The sequence below is a fragment of the Salmo salar genome, chromosome ssa19 (assembly GCF_905237065.1).
Source record: "Salmo salar chromosome ssa19, Ssal_v3.1, whole genome shotgun sequence".
Taxonomy (NCBI): Eukaryota; Metazoa; Chordata; class Actinopteri; order Salmoniformes; family Salmonidae; genus Salmo; species Salmo salar.
Window position 1 is genome coordinate 28700553 of NC_059460.1, and position 12346 is coordinate 28712898.

Consider the following 12346-nt stretch of genomic DNA (forward strand, 5'->3'; position numbering starts at 1 on the left):
TCTTGCATGCAATAGCGTTAATTTCTCAGAATAAGAATAGTCTGATGAGTTTCAGAAGAAAGTTCTTTGTTTCTGGCCATTTTGAGTCTGTAATTGAACCCCCAAATGCTGATGCTCCAGATACTCAACTTGTCTAAAGAAGGACAGTTTTGTTGCTTCTTTAATCAGAACAACAGTTTTCAGCTGTGCTAACATTATTCCAAAAGGGATTTCTAATGATCAATTAGCCTTTTAAAATGATAAACTTGGATTAGCTAACACAACGTGCCATTTGAACACAGGACTGATGGTTGCTGATAATGGGCCTCTGTATGCCTATGTAGATATTCCATAAAAAATCTGCCGTTTCCAGCTACAATAGTAATTTACAACAGGTTTTTACATGGACGATACATTGGAGATAATATAAGTACTGGAAACAATAGAACACTACAACAACAAAAATCAGGGAAACCAGGCCTGGTATTCATAGCTAACTTTGAAAAGGCACGCCCGAAATGTATATATAAATGCCTAGACTATTTGAATTTAGGAGAATCTCTTATACGATGGGTTAAAGTTATGTACAGTAACCCCAGGTGTAAAATAATAAATAATGGCTACTTCTCAGAAAGTAATAAATTGTCAAGAGGAGTAAAACAAGGTTGTCCAATATCGGCATATCTATTTATTATGGCCATTGAAATGTTAGCTATTAAAGTCAGATCCGACAACAATATTGAGGGGCTAGAAATTCAGGGCTTAAAAACAAAGCTGTCATTGTACGCTGATTTGGATCCCTGCACAGCCTGACAGGAGCTAGATAATTTTTCTAACCTCTCTGGATTAATATTGAATAATGATTTGCACGCTGATTAATTATTTAGTCATATCCCAGTTGACCTATTTACCCTGCCTACACCTAACTAGACAAGTCAGTTAAGAACAAATTCTTATTTACAATGACAGCCTAGGAACTGTGGGTTGGTTGCAATTTCAGTTTAATCCGCTATAAAAGACAGAACAAATACTATGGTTTAACTCAAATATACTAATTGATGAAAAAACATTATTTATGAAAAAAAAAAAAAAGATCTTTGTGAATTATATCATAAATAGGACTGGTGGAATTATGTCACACAAGCAGCTAACAAAAATACATGGAAATGTCTGCTCTTCCCAAAATTACAACCAACTGATTGCAGCATTACTGCAAAAATGGATGACACAAGTGGATATGGGAGAAGGTAAGGAACTTGTCTGTCAGTCTTGCATTAAGGACCAAAATTGGCCTTAGAAAAATTGTGATAAATAAAAAAAAAGTATGCCAGTTTCATTTTAGGACCAAACAATTGACAGATGCGCCATACAGGTTGCAAAATAGTTGGAAGGAGATTTTTGATATACCGATTCCATGGCACATGGTTTATGAATTGATACACAAAACGACGCCGGATTCAAAACGTTGAGTTTTTCAATTTAAATTATTATACCAAATTCTTGCAACCAATAGAATGTCATATATATGGGGGATTACAACCCTCCCAGCTCTGCAGATTTTGCTGCGAAGAGACAATCATTAGGTCACTTGTTTTGGTACTGCCCATGTGTAGCTTGTTTTTGGTTGCAGGTTCAGGAATGGTTGAAAAATTGCAACATTTACTCTGAGCTAACTCGACAAATAGCACTGCTGGGTGATTTTAAAAGTCATAGTAGTATAATAATATGTCATACTGTATATTCCCTGTCTGTCTTGCTCATCCAGACCATTCGGAGTGTCAAGTATGTGTGTGTGTCTCTGTCTGTCTGTATGTGTACAGTCTTACCCATCCAGACCTCTCCGAAGCAGCCCTGGCCCAGTTTGAGCTCCAGGCGGAGGGACTCCCGGGGGATCTCCCAGGCATCCTTGGCCAGGCCCTGAGTCTGGGGCTTCACTGTGGGGCACACCGTGGTCAGCCGGTGGCACAGCCCGTCTGCATGCTCTGAGCGGGAGGACAGACACACACACAGATGCACGCACACACACACACATAAATACCATGGTCAACATTTTTCTGAGTCACAGGAGTAACTAATATATAAGGAAAACCGAACGTAGCTTAAAAAGGGGACATTTCACACATTACTTCAAGTTTTTCCGTACGACATGCGATACGGCTAAATTCAGCCTATTATTACACAGCTAAAATATGAATGAGAAGAGGATGGTTTAACACGGCTTGGACCTGCTGGTTTCAAAATGCACCAGAGAAAAGTAGATTATCTCCCAAATGGCACACTATTCCCTTTATAGCGCACTACTTTTCACCTGGTCCCATAGGGCTCTGGTCAAAAGTAGTGCACTATGTAGGGAACAGGGTTCCATTTGGGACACAACCAGCCGCAAAGTGGGCTCTCCCAGAGCGCTTTAATGTCTCTCCTTTAGTGACAAGGAAAGCACTTAAGGAAGGTATCCATTAAATATTCAATCTGAGTATCATTCCTCTAGCTGGAGAAATCACCGGGAAAATTACAGGTAGGCCAGGTATTACCGAAGCACAGACGAGGGACAGAGAGAGAGAGAGAGAGATGGAGAGAGACTGTGGTAAAAGAGAGTGCATTTTAGATCAGGAACTGCTCTGCTCTTGGAGAAGGGAGGGAAGCTGTAAATTAGAAAGTTACTGGGGAGCTACACTCGGGTGTTGGGAAAACAGTTGTTTTTTAGGTAATACATTGGACGCGTGATCCTTTTGCCGGTGTGAACCAAACGCAAGACACTTTATTAAGTGTTCTCGTGCGTGAGCTGCACATAAAACTCTTCAAAATAGATCCAGTGTCATTTTATGATGATCAGTGCAAGCCTCACGCGGAGCCGTGCTGCTTCCACCCAGGTTTCATTGAAATGAATAGGAGTATCTCACGCTCAGCAAGATTACATTTGCAGGGTAGCAGGTCTGTAAGAGAGTGAGTTTGAGAGAGTGTTAGAGAAGAGAGGTGAGTGAGTGGCTTAGAGAGAGACAGAGACCGAGACAGAGAGAGAGAGATCCTATGAAAAAGAGCTAGAAGACCTACCTGTGTAGTGTTTGACCAGTTTCTGCAGTGTGTCAAACTGGGCGCGTGTGGTGATGTAGTAACCCCCGTTGTCAAGTTTGCGGATCTTGTAGTGTTTCACATTGTCGCCTTTGGCATCGTCCCAGTCTCGTATTGACAAGGAATAAGCACCTGGAGGAGACAATGACCAGATTCTTCGTCCATCCAACCAACAGTATTAAGATCTAGGCTTTATCTATTCATGTAAATGAGAGTGTCACTGGCTGTCTTAAATGACTCCCTATTCCCCATATAGTGCACTACTTAGGGCATCATATGAGCTCAAGTGCTGATTTAAGATCATTTTCGCCTTTTAGATCACAATTAATCAGATTATTATGGATGGTGAGAATCTGATCTTGGATCAAAGCACACCCATATTCTGAGACGCTTTCTGAATATGAACCCTCAAAAGTAGTGCACTACATGGGGAATAGCGTGTTACTTGAGATGCAATCCATGCACGATTTCACACTAATCATCTTCACCTTTAGTGGTTTCACTTTCTCGCACCAGGAAGGTGCCTCGGTTGTTGCCTGGATTCAACAGCAGCCTCTCGGCATCTTTACGGCCCATTTTACCAAAGTACCACCTGAGGAAGAACACAGACTTTTGAAAATGAGCCTTTCCCAAATCTGTCCTTGAGAAACCCAAGCCATTCCAAGTATTTATTGCATTCCAGATCTAGCACATCATTCTATTCCTATGAGAGGACACACATTAACCTGTTATGGCTAGGGGGCAGTATTTTCACAGCCGGATAAAAAACGTACCCGATTTAATCTGATTATTACTCCTGCTCAGAAACTAGAATATGCATATAATTATTAGCTTTGGATAGAAAACACTCCAAAGTTTCTAAAACTGTTTGAATGGTGTCTGTGAGTATAACAGAACTCATTTGGCAGGCCAAAACCTGAGAAGATTCCATGCAGGAAGTGCGCTGTCTGACAATTTCTTGCCCTTCTTGATTATCTCTATCCATTACAGAGGATCTCTGCTGTTACGTGACACTTCCTACGGCTCACATGGGCTCTCAGAAGGCGGCAAAAAGCTGAATCGTGGCTTTGCAGGCTCTGGTTGAAAAAAAGTAGCGCGTTTGGGTAGTGGCTGGTTACAGTACTGTGAGACTCAGGCGTGTGCCCGCGTCGACCCCATGCTATGTTTTCTTTCGTCTGTTTACCTAAACGCAGATTCCCGGTCGGAATATTATCGCTTTTTTACGAGCAAAATGGCATAAAAATGTATTTTAAAACAGCGGTTGACATGCTTCGAAGTACGGTAATGGAATATTTAGAAATATTTTGTCACGGATTGCGCCATGCTCGTGACCCTTATTTACACTTCGGATAGTGTCTTGAACGCGCGAACAAAACGCCGCTATTTGGATATAACGATGGATTATTTTGGACCAAACCAACATTTGTTATTGAAGTAGCAGTCCTGGGAGTGCATTCTGACGAAGAACACCAAAGGTAATCAAACTTTTGTAATAGTAAATCAGAGTTTGGTCAGGGCTAAATTTGGTCGGTGTCTAAATGGCTAGCCGTGATGGCTGGGCTATCTACTGAGAATATTGCAAAATGTGCTTTCACCGAAAAGCTATTTTAAAATCGGACATATCGAGTGCATAGAGGAGTTCTGTATCTATAATTCTTAAAATAATTATGTTTTTTGTGAACGTTTATCGTGAGTAATTTAGTAAATTCACCGGATGTTTGCGGGGGTATGCTAGTTCTGAACGTCACATGCTAATGTAAAAAAGCTGGTTTTTGATATAAATATGAACTTGATTGAACAAAACATGCATGCATTGTATAACATAATGTCCTAGGGTTGTCATCTGATGAAGATCATCAAAGGTTAGTGCTGCATTTAGCTGTGGTTTTGTTTTTTGTGACATTATATGCTAGCTTGAAAAATGGGTGTCTGATTATTTCTGGCTGGGTACTCTGCTGACATAATCTAATGTTTTGCTTTCGCTGTAAAGCCTTTCTGAAATCGGACAGTGTGGTTAGATTAACCTCTTGGGGCTAGGTGGGACGCTAGCGTGCCACCCGTGGTGCACTCCATCAACAGCAGGTGCATTTCAAGAGCGGCAAATTTGAATCCAAATAAATGTCAAAATTCAAATTTTTCTAAAATACAACTATGTTACACCATTTGAAAGATAAACATCTCCTTAATCTAACCACGTTTTACGATTTCAAAAAGGTTTTACGGCGAAAGCATAAATTTAGAGTATGTTAGGACAGTACATTTACAAGAGTTGTGTGTAATGTTTTGTCAAGTCAAAGACAGGGTCACCAAAACCATAAAACCAGCTAAAATGATACACTAACCTTTTACAATCTCCATCAGATGACACTCCTAGGACATTATGTTAGACAATGCATGCATTTTTAGTTCTATCAAGTTCATATTTATATACAAAAACAGCGTTTTACTATGGCATTGATGTTGAGGAAATCGTTTCCCTCCAATAACCGGCAGTCAAGTCAGCGTCAGAAATTAAATAATTAAAATTAGAAAACATTGGTAAAATATTATATTGTCATTTAAAGAATTATAGATTTACATCTCTTGAACGCAATCAACTTGCCAGATTTAAAAATAACCTTACTGGGAAATCACACTTTGCAATAATCTGAGCACTGTGCCCAGAAAAATACGGCGTTGCGATACAGACTAGACGTCATGTTGGGGAGATCTAAAATCGAAAATACTATGTAAATAATCCATTACCTTTGATTCTCTTCATCAGATGTCACTTCCAGGTATCACAGGTCCATAACGAATGTAGTTTTGTTCAAAAAAGCTCATCATTTATGTCCAAAAATCTCCGTCTCGTTAGCACATGATGTAAGCCAGCCGGACTTCTCGTCATGAACGAGGGGAAAAAAATATATTTCCGTTCGTTCAAACATGTCAAACGTTGTATAGCATAAATCATTAGGGCCTTTTTAACCAGAACATGAATAATATTCAAGGTGGACGAATGCATAGTCTTTTATAACGTATTGGAACGAGGGTACCCAACATGAAGTAGCGCGCCAGGTGTCTAATGGGACATCACCGTTCCATGGCTCTTGTTCGGTCAGATCTCCCTCCAGAAGACTCAAAACACTTTGTAAAGGCTGGTGACATCTAGTGGAAGCAATAGGAAGTGCCAAAATATTCCTAAACCCCTGTGTTTTTCAATGGGATAGGTTTAAAGTCAATACAACACATCAGGTATCCACTTCCTGTCAGAAAATGTCTCAGGGTTTTGCCTGCCAAATGAGTTCTGTTATACTCACAGACACCATTCAAACAGTTTTGGAAACTTTAGAGTGTTTTCTATCCATATATAATAAGTATATGCATATTCTAGTTACTGGGTAGGATTAGTAACCAGATTAAATCGGGTACATTTTTTTTATCCAGACGTGCAAATGCTGCCCCCTAGACCCAACAGGTTAACGAGAGTCTTGTCTTTAAAATGCTGTAAAATAGTCATATGTTTTAAAAATGGAAGTTTTCGGATTTTAGAGGAGTTTGTATTTCGCGCCACGCCCATCATTGGATATTGGAGCAGGTGTTCCGCTAGCGGAACGTCTAGATGTGAATACCGGCTTATGTTATTATTAACTTTATTTGACTCAATACTAGTAAGGATCATTTCCGTGTTTGGAAAAGTCAAACTTGAAATACACAATGAGAGGAAATACAGAATTATTGGAGTCCATCAGGGGTCATCTAACAAACAGGATTACATTCTATTTCCTTGCTAAACGATCATAAACCTCTAGGCTTATATCCAATATGAGATGGTAGATGAAACCCCCTGGGGACACATGTATCAAGTGTCTCAGGCGTAGGAGTGCTGATTTAGAGCCAGTTTTAATTTGAGCCAGTTTTCTACAGCAGGGAAATAATCCTGCAGCAACAAGTCATGCTGATTATTATGTGGATTAAATTCATGGACATTTTTGTAGGGGTTGATACATTATGAAAATGAAGTCTGAAATGTCAAAGTGGAAACTTCAGAAGCCTTTTTAAACCTCAAATACACTACAAATTGAAAAATGCAGGAAAGTTGTCTTGATCAAATTAAGATCCATCTGTAGATCGCTATGAATAAGATTACATGGACAGGAGGAACCTGATCAGTACTCCTATTCTGAGACGCTTGATACATATGGCCTCAGGAGAGCAGAAGAAGCTATGAGTTATTCTAGTTTGGGGCGGCAGGTAGCCAAGTGGTTAGAGTATTGGGTCCAGTAACCGAAAGGTTGCTGGATCGAATCCCTGAGCTGACAAGGTAAAAATCTGTCAATCTGCCCCTGAACAAGGCAGTTAACCCACTGTTCTCCAGGAGGCTGTCATTGCAAATAACTGTCTTGCCGGGTTAAATTAAAAAAATGTAATAAAAAAATGTGAATGTGCCTCCAGTGAAAGGCATGTGATGCATGATCATGATGCTGTGGTTAGGATAGTGCAGTTGTGTCAGTGGAAGGTCCTAATCAGGTTAGGTTAGGTGAGAGGATAAACAAGGGCCTTACTCTTCAGCCTGGATGGAGTCAGCTGGAGCCACATAGTTACTGGGAATGTAACCTTTCTTCCCTGTGTTGATGGAGCGCGCCTCCCACCAGTCCCCTTCTCTGTAGGGGGAAAAACACACAGAGCGAGAGAGAGAATCATCCAGCTCTAGTATCATCTTTAAAGAATACCTGGGATAGGATATAGTAATCCTTCTAACCCCCCCCCCCCCCAAAAAAAAGGATATAGATGTACTATTGTAAAGTGGTTGTTCCACTGGATATCATAAGGTGAATGCACCAATTTGTAAGTCGCTCTGGATAAGAGCGTCTGCTAAATGACGTAAATGTAAATGCATCACTACTGTCTGCACACTCCAGCACTCACGGTTCCTAGTAACGGTAGTCTGGTTATGTCTTGTACATGCTGTCTTTTATGCATGTGTTCTATAGCTATATTATGGCATGCTATATTTGAATTGAACAAAGTCAACCAAGGCTACATTCTAGAGCAGAGAGGTATTTATGACCTAAGGCACATCTGTGTTAAAGGGGTTTCATTAAATACATGAAATACTCCAGTGATCTGGGTGTAAAAACAGGATAAGAGGGTGAAAACAAAAATCTAACCCATGTTTTTTTATTTTATTTATTTATATTTAACCTTTATTTAACATGTAAGAAGAAAGTTGTATAGAACAGGTGCAAAGAGGGAGCCTGCATCCCAAATGGCATCCTATTCCATATATAGTGCCCTACTTTTGACCAGGGCCCACAAGAACTCACGTGTTATTGATGATCTGGAAGCGGTCTCCTTTTTTGAACGTCAGGTCATCTGAAGTTCTGGCTTCATAGTCGTACAAGGCCACGAAGAACGTAACCCCACCTAAACACACAGACAGAAAACATTAAATAAAACATTCCAAAAGCACAAGTGAAATTCATGGACAGTACATACATTTAGGGGACTCAAAGAGTTTTGTTGACTACTTTTGGTGGAGAACCAGTACAGATTAGAGGTCGACCGATTAATCGGAATGGCCGATTTCAAGTTTTCATAACAAAAATCGGGTATTTTTGGCCACCGATTATTATTATTTTTTTTTTTTACACCTTAATCTGACTTGCCTAGTTAAATAAAGAACACATTCTTATTTTCAATGACGGCCTAGGAACGGGGGGATTCAGGGATTCGTTTTTGCAACCTTCCGGTTACTAGTCCAACACTCTAACCACCTGCCTTAGATTGCACTCCACGAGGAGCCTGCATGGCAGGCTGACTACCTGTTACACGAGGGCAGCAAGAAGCCAAGGTAAGTTGCTAGCTAGCATTAAACTTATCTTATAAAAAAAACAATCAATGTTAACATAATCACTAGTTAAACTAGTAATATCATCAACCATGTGTAGTTATCTAACGTGTCCTGCGTTGCATATAATCGATGCGGTGCCTGTTAATTTCTCATTGAATCATAGCCGACTTCGACAAACGGGTGTTGATTTAACAAGCGCATTTGCGAAAAAAGCACTGTCGTTGCACCAATGTACCTAACCATAAACATCAATGCCTTTCTTTAAAACCAATACACAAGTAAATATTTTTAAACCTGCATATTTAGTTAATATTGCATGCTAACATGAAATTGTGTCACTAATCTTGCGTTCATTGCACGCAGTCAGGGTATATGCAACAGTTTGGGCCGCCTGGCTCGTTGCGAACTAATTTGCCAGAATTGTACGTAATTATGACATAACATTGCACAACCTTCAATGTTACAGGAATATTTAGACTTAGGGATGCCACCCATTAGATAAAATACGGAACGGTTCCATATTTCACTGAAAGAAAAAAAACTTTTGTTTTTGAGATGATAGTTTCCGGATTCAACCATATTAATGACCTAAGGCTCGTATTTCTGTGTGTTAATTATATTATAATTAAGTCTAGCATTTGAAATAGCAGTCTGACTGAGCGGTGGTAGGCACCAGCAGGCTCGTAAGCATTCATTCAAACAGCACTTTTGTGCGTTTTGCCAGCAGCTCTTCGCTGTGCTTCAAGCTGTTTATGACTTCAAGCCGGGTGGGTATAATTTGTGGAACGTTCCAACAGGAATCTATTCCAAAAACTTCGTAAATAACAAGGTTGCCAAAAAACAACGCATACAAAGTTGTATAGCGGCAGAATAAGATACCGGGTAGGGAGTGGTCTATTTCATTGCGTTTTTCACTCATCTCGTTTATTCCCGAAAAATGTCACTCTGGTTGCCTATGGACAAACATTAAGAATAAGCTACGTAGTGAGTTGATGCCTATTCGGCAGCTAATTAGCTAGGTTTGTATGTGTTGCTACTTTGTATGCGTTGTTGGTTGGCAACCTTTTACTTTACGTTTTTTGGAACAGATTCCTGTTGGAACGTTCCACAAATTATACCCACCCCTTCAAGCCCATCAACTCCCAAGATTAGGCTGGTGTAACCGATGTGAAATGGCTAGCTAGTTAGCGGGGCGCACGCTAATAGCGTTTCAAACGTCACTCGCTCTGAGACTTGGAGTAGTTATTCCCCTTGCTCTGCATGGGTAACGCTGCTTCGAGGGTGGCTGTTGTCGATGTGTTCCTGGTTCGAGCCCAGGTAGGGGCGAGGAGAGGGACGGAAACTATACTGTTACACTGGCAATACTAAAGTGCCTATAAGAACATCCAATAGTCAAAGGTATATGAAATACAAATCATATAGAGAGAAATAGTCCTATAATTCCTATAATAACTACAGCCTAAAACTTCTTACCTGGGAATATTGAAGACTCATGTTAAAAAGAACCACCAGCTTTCATATGTTTTCATGTTCTGAGCAAGGCACTTAAACGTTAGCTTTCTTACATGGCACATATTGCACTGTTACTTTCTTCTCCAACTCTTTGTTTTTGCATTATTTAAACCAAATGGAACATGTTTCATTATTTATTTGAGGCTAAATAGATTTTATTGATGTATCATATTAAGTTAAAATAAGTGTTCATTCAGTATTGTTGTAATTGTCATTATTACAAATAAATACAAAATAAAATAAAATCGTCCGATTAATCGGAATCTGATTTTTTGGGTCATCCAATAATTGGTATCGGCGTTGAAAAATCAGAATCGGTTGACCTCTAGTACAGATGGTGAAAAAGTTAGAATATGACGGCATTCAGAGCTACTAATAGACTACTAAGGATAGAAAGATTTTCTATAAATACCTGGCGACCTTTGTGCCAAGATTGGTACTGTCAACATTCAGTGACATTGACAGAAACAAACTCAGCTGCAAAGATAAAAGGGACCAATGGGAGGTCAGTCAGAGAAAGTAGATCTGTAGCGGTGGTTCTGTTTCCATAGTGGTGGTACGTGACTGGTATGTGTAGTGTGACAGACTGTTGTGAGAGGAGGGTAGCAGCAATAGATCCGTGGTCTCCAGCCTGCACACTCCCTGTAGATATTTCCCTGCCGTTAATTCTACTCCATGGAAATGTCCAGTGTACAAAAATGCCACGTGTCAGGAAAGCAACATAGACACGCCATTGGCCCTGGATCCAACCTGGGTTGAAATACTATTTGAAATTATTTGAAATACTTAAACTGGGCTTAATTGAGCTTTCCTGGTGCAATGGAATCAATAGAATAGCTGAAAACTGCACATCTGGCACTCTAGCCTAAAGCAAAGATTTCAAATAGTATTTAAACCCAGGTCTGCCATGGATACAATGAGAAGGGTAAAGGGAAAGACTGTCCTTCATGTCAGGCATTCATTTGGCAGGGGGGTGGATACTACATTGGTTGCTCTGACAGGAGTGGATTTAATCAAGGTTGTTTGTTTAGCGTCGTAGGGGAAATGTTTACGTCAGCTCGGTGCAAATCTAACATAATTACAAAGCATGAATAATAGCATAGCACAGGTCATCTAATCTCACAACTGTAATGTCAATACAGAATACACTGTAAACCATCCTGCTTACTGGGCAGAGATTAGATAGGTAGGCAGATTGTGTGGATAACCATCTATGGTTACGACCCAAATGGCACCCTACTCCCTATGTATGTTAGTACACTACTTTTGACCAGGGCCCATAGTGTGCCACACCTCACAGGGAGCTCATATTCATCTAAACCAATGCTGAACAACACAAAGCTGCCAACACTAATCCAATTAACTGGTAGAGGAACTCCATAACGTGCCATGGACCAGATAACACAACAGGGAGGGGGGATTACAAACCTAATCCCACCTATACAGGAGGGCTCAATCTCATCTCCCTGCTCACTGGGACCTTATCAGACCTATAAAAAGATGTATTTTTTTGCTAATGGCACCTGTGGACAACGTGACTGAAGGACATCTAGAGGGAGATGACAATAGACCGTTGGATTTGAATTGGCTGGAACACAATGGCAGATGGATTTTCGAGCGACTCCGGATATTGAGTTGTCAGGTCACCAACTATTCTGTTGGAGAATAAGTATATGGGCCCTTGTGAAGGAACCATAGCAGTCTCATATGGCACATCTTAGAGTGCTTATATAGCACTGTTATGATAGAAAGGCATACGGGTACGAAAAGAAACCCACACTCGAAAGATGCATGCATACAAACGTGTCGCACCAATCATCCATTGATGTCAACACGTGATTGCACCGCAACTCAAGGGGGGATGCTACCCGGCTTAAGGTCTCAAATTCGGATTCTATAAATAGTAGGGCAAGTCTAAAATGTCAATGGGTAATTCGCACGAAAATTCGAGGT

At 40.3% G+C, this 12346-nt stretch overlaps 1 protein-coding gene across 2 annotated transcripts in view; it reads right to left on the reverse strand.

The window, feature by feature from the left end:
• Positions 1 to 12346, reverse strand: part of LOC106578703 (tyrosine-protein kinase Yes) — a 48347-nt gene that overhangs the window by 15501 nt on the left and 20500 nt on the right. For both annotated transcript variants that reach the window (XM_014157819.2, XM_014157821.2), the window contains exons 4-8: positions 8355 to 8454; positions 7593 to 7691; positions 3537 to 3640; positions 3031 to 3180; positions 1806 to 1961 (exon numbers count right to left, since the gene is read on the reverse strand). In XM_014157819.2, coding sequence (XP_014013294.1) covers positions 1806 to 1961; positions 3031 to 3180; positions 3537 to 3640; positions 7593 to 7691; positions 8355 to 8454 — 609 coding nt within the window. The remainder of the gene's footprint in view (positions 1 to 1805; positions 1962 to 3030; positions 3181 to 3536; positions 3641 to 7592; positions 7692 to 8354; positions 8455 to 12346) is intronic.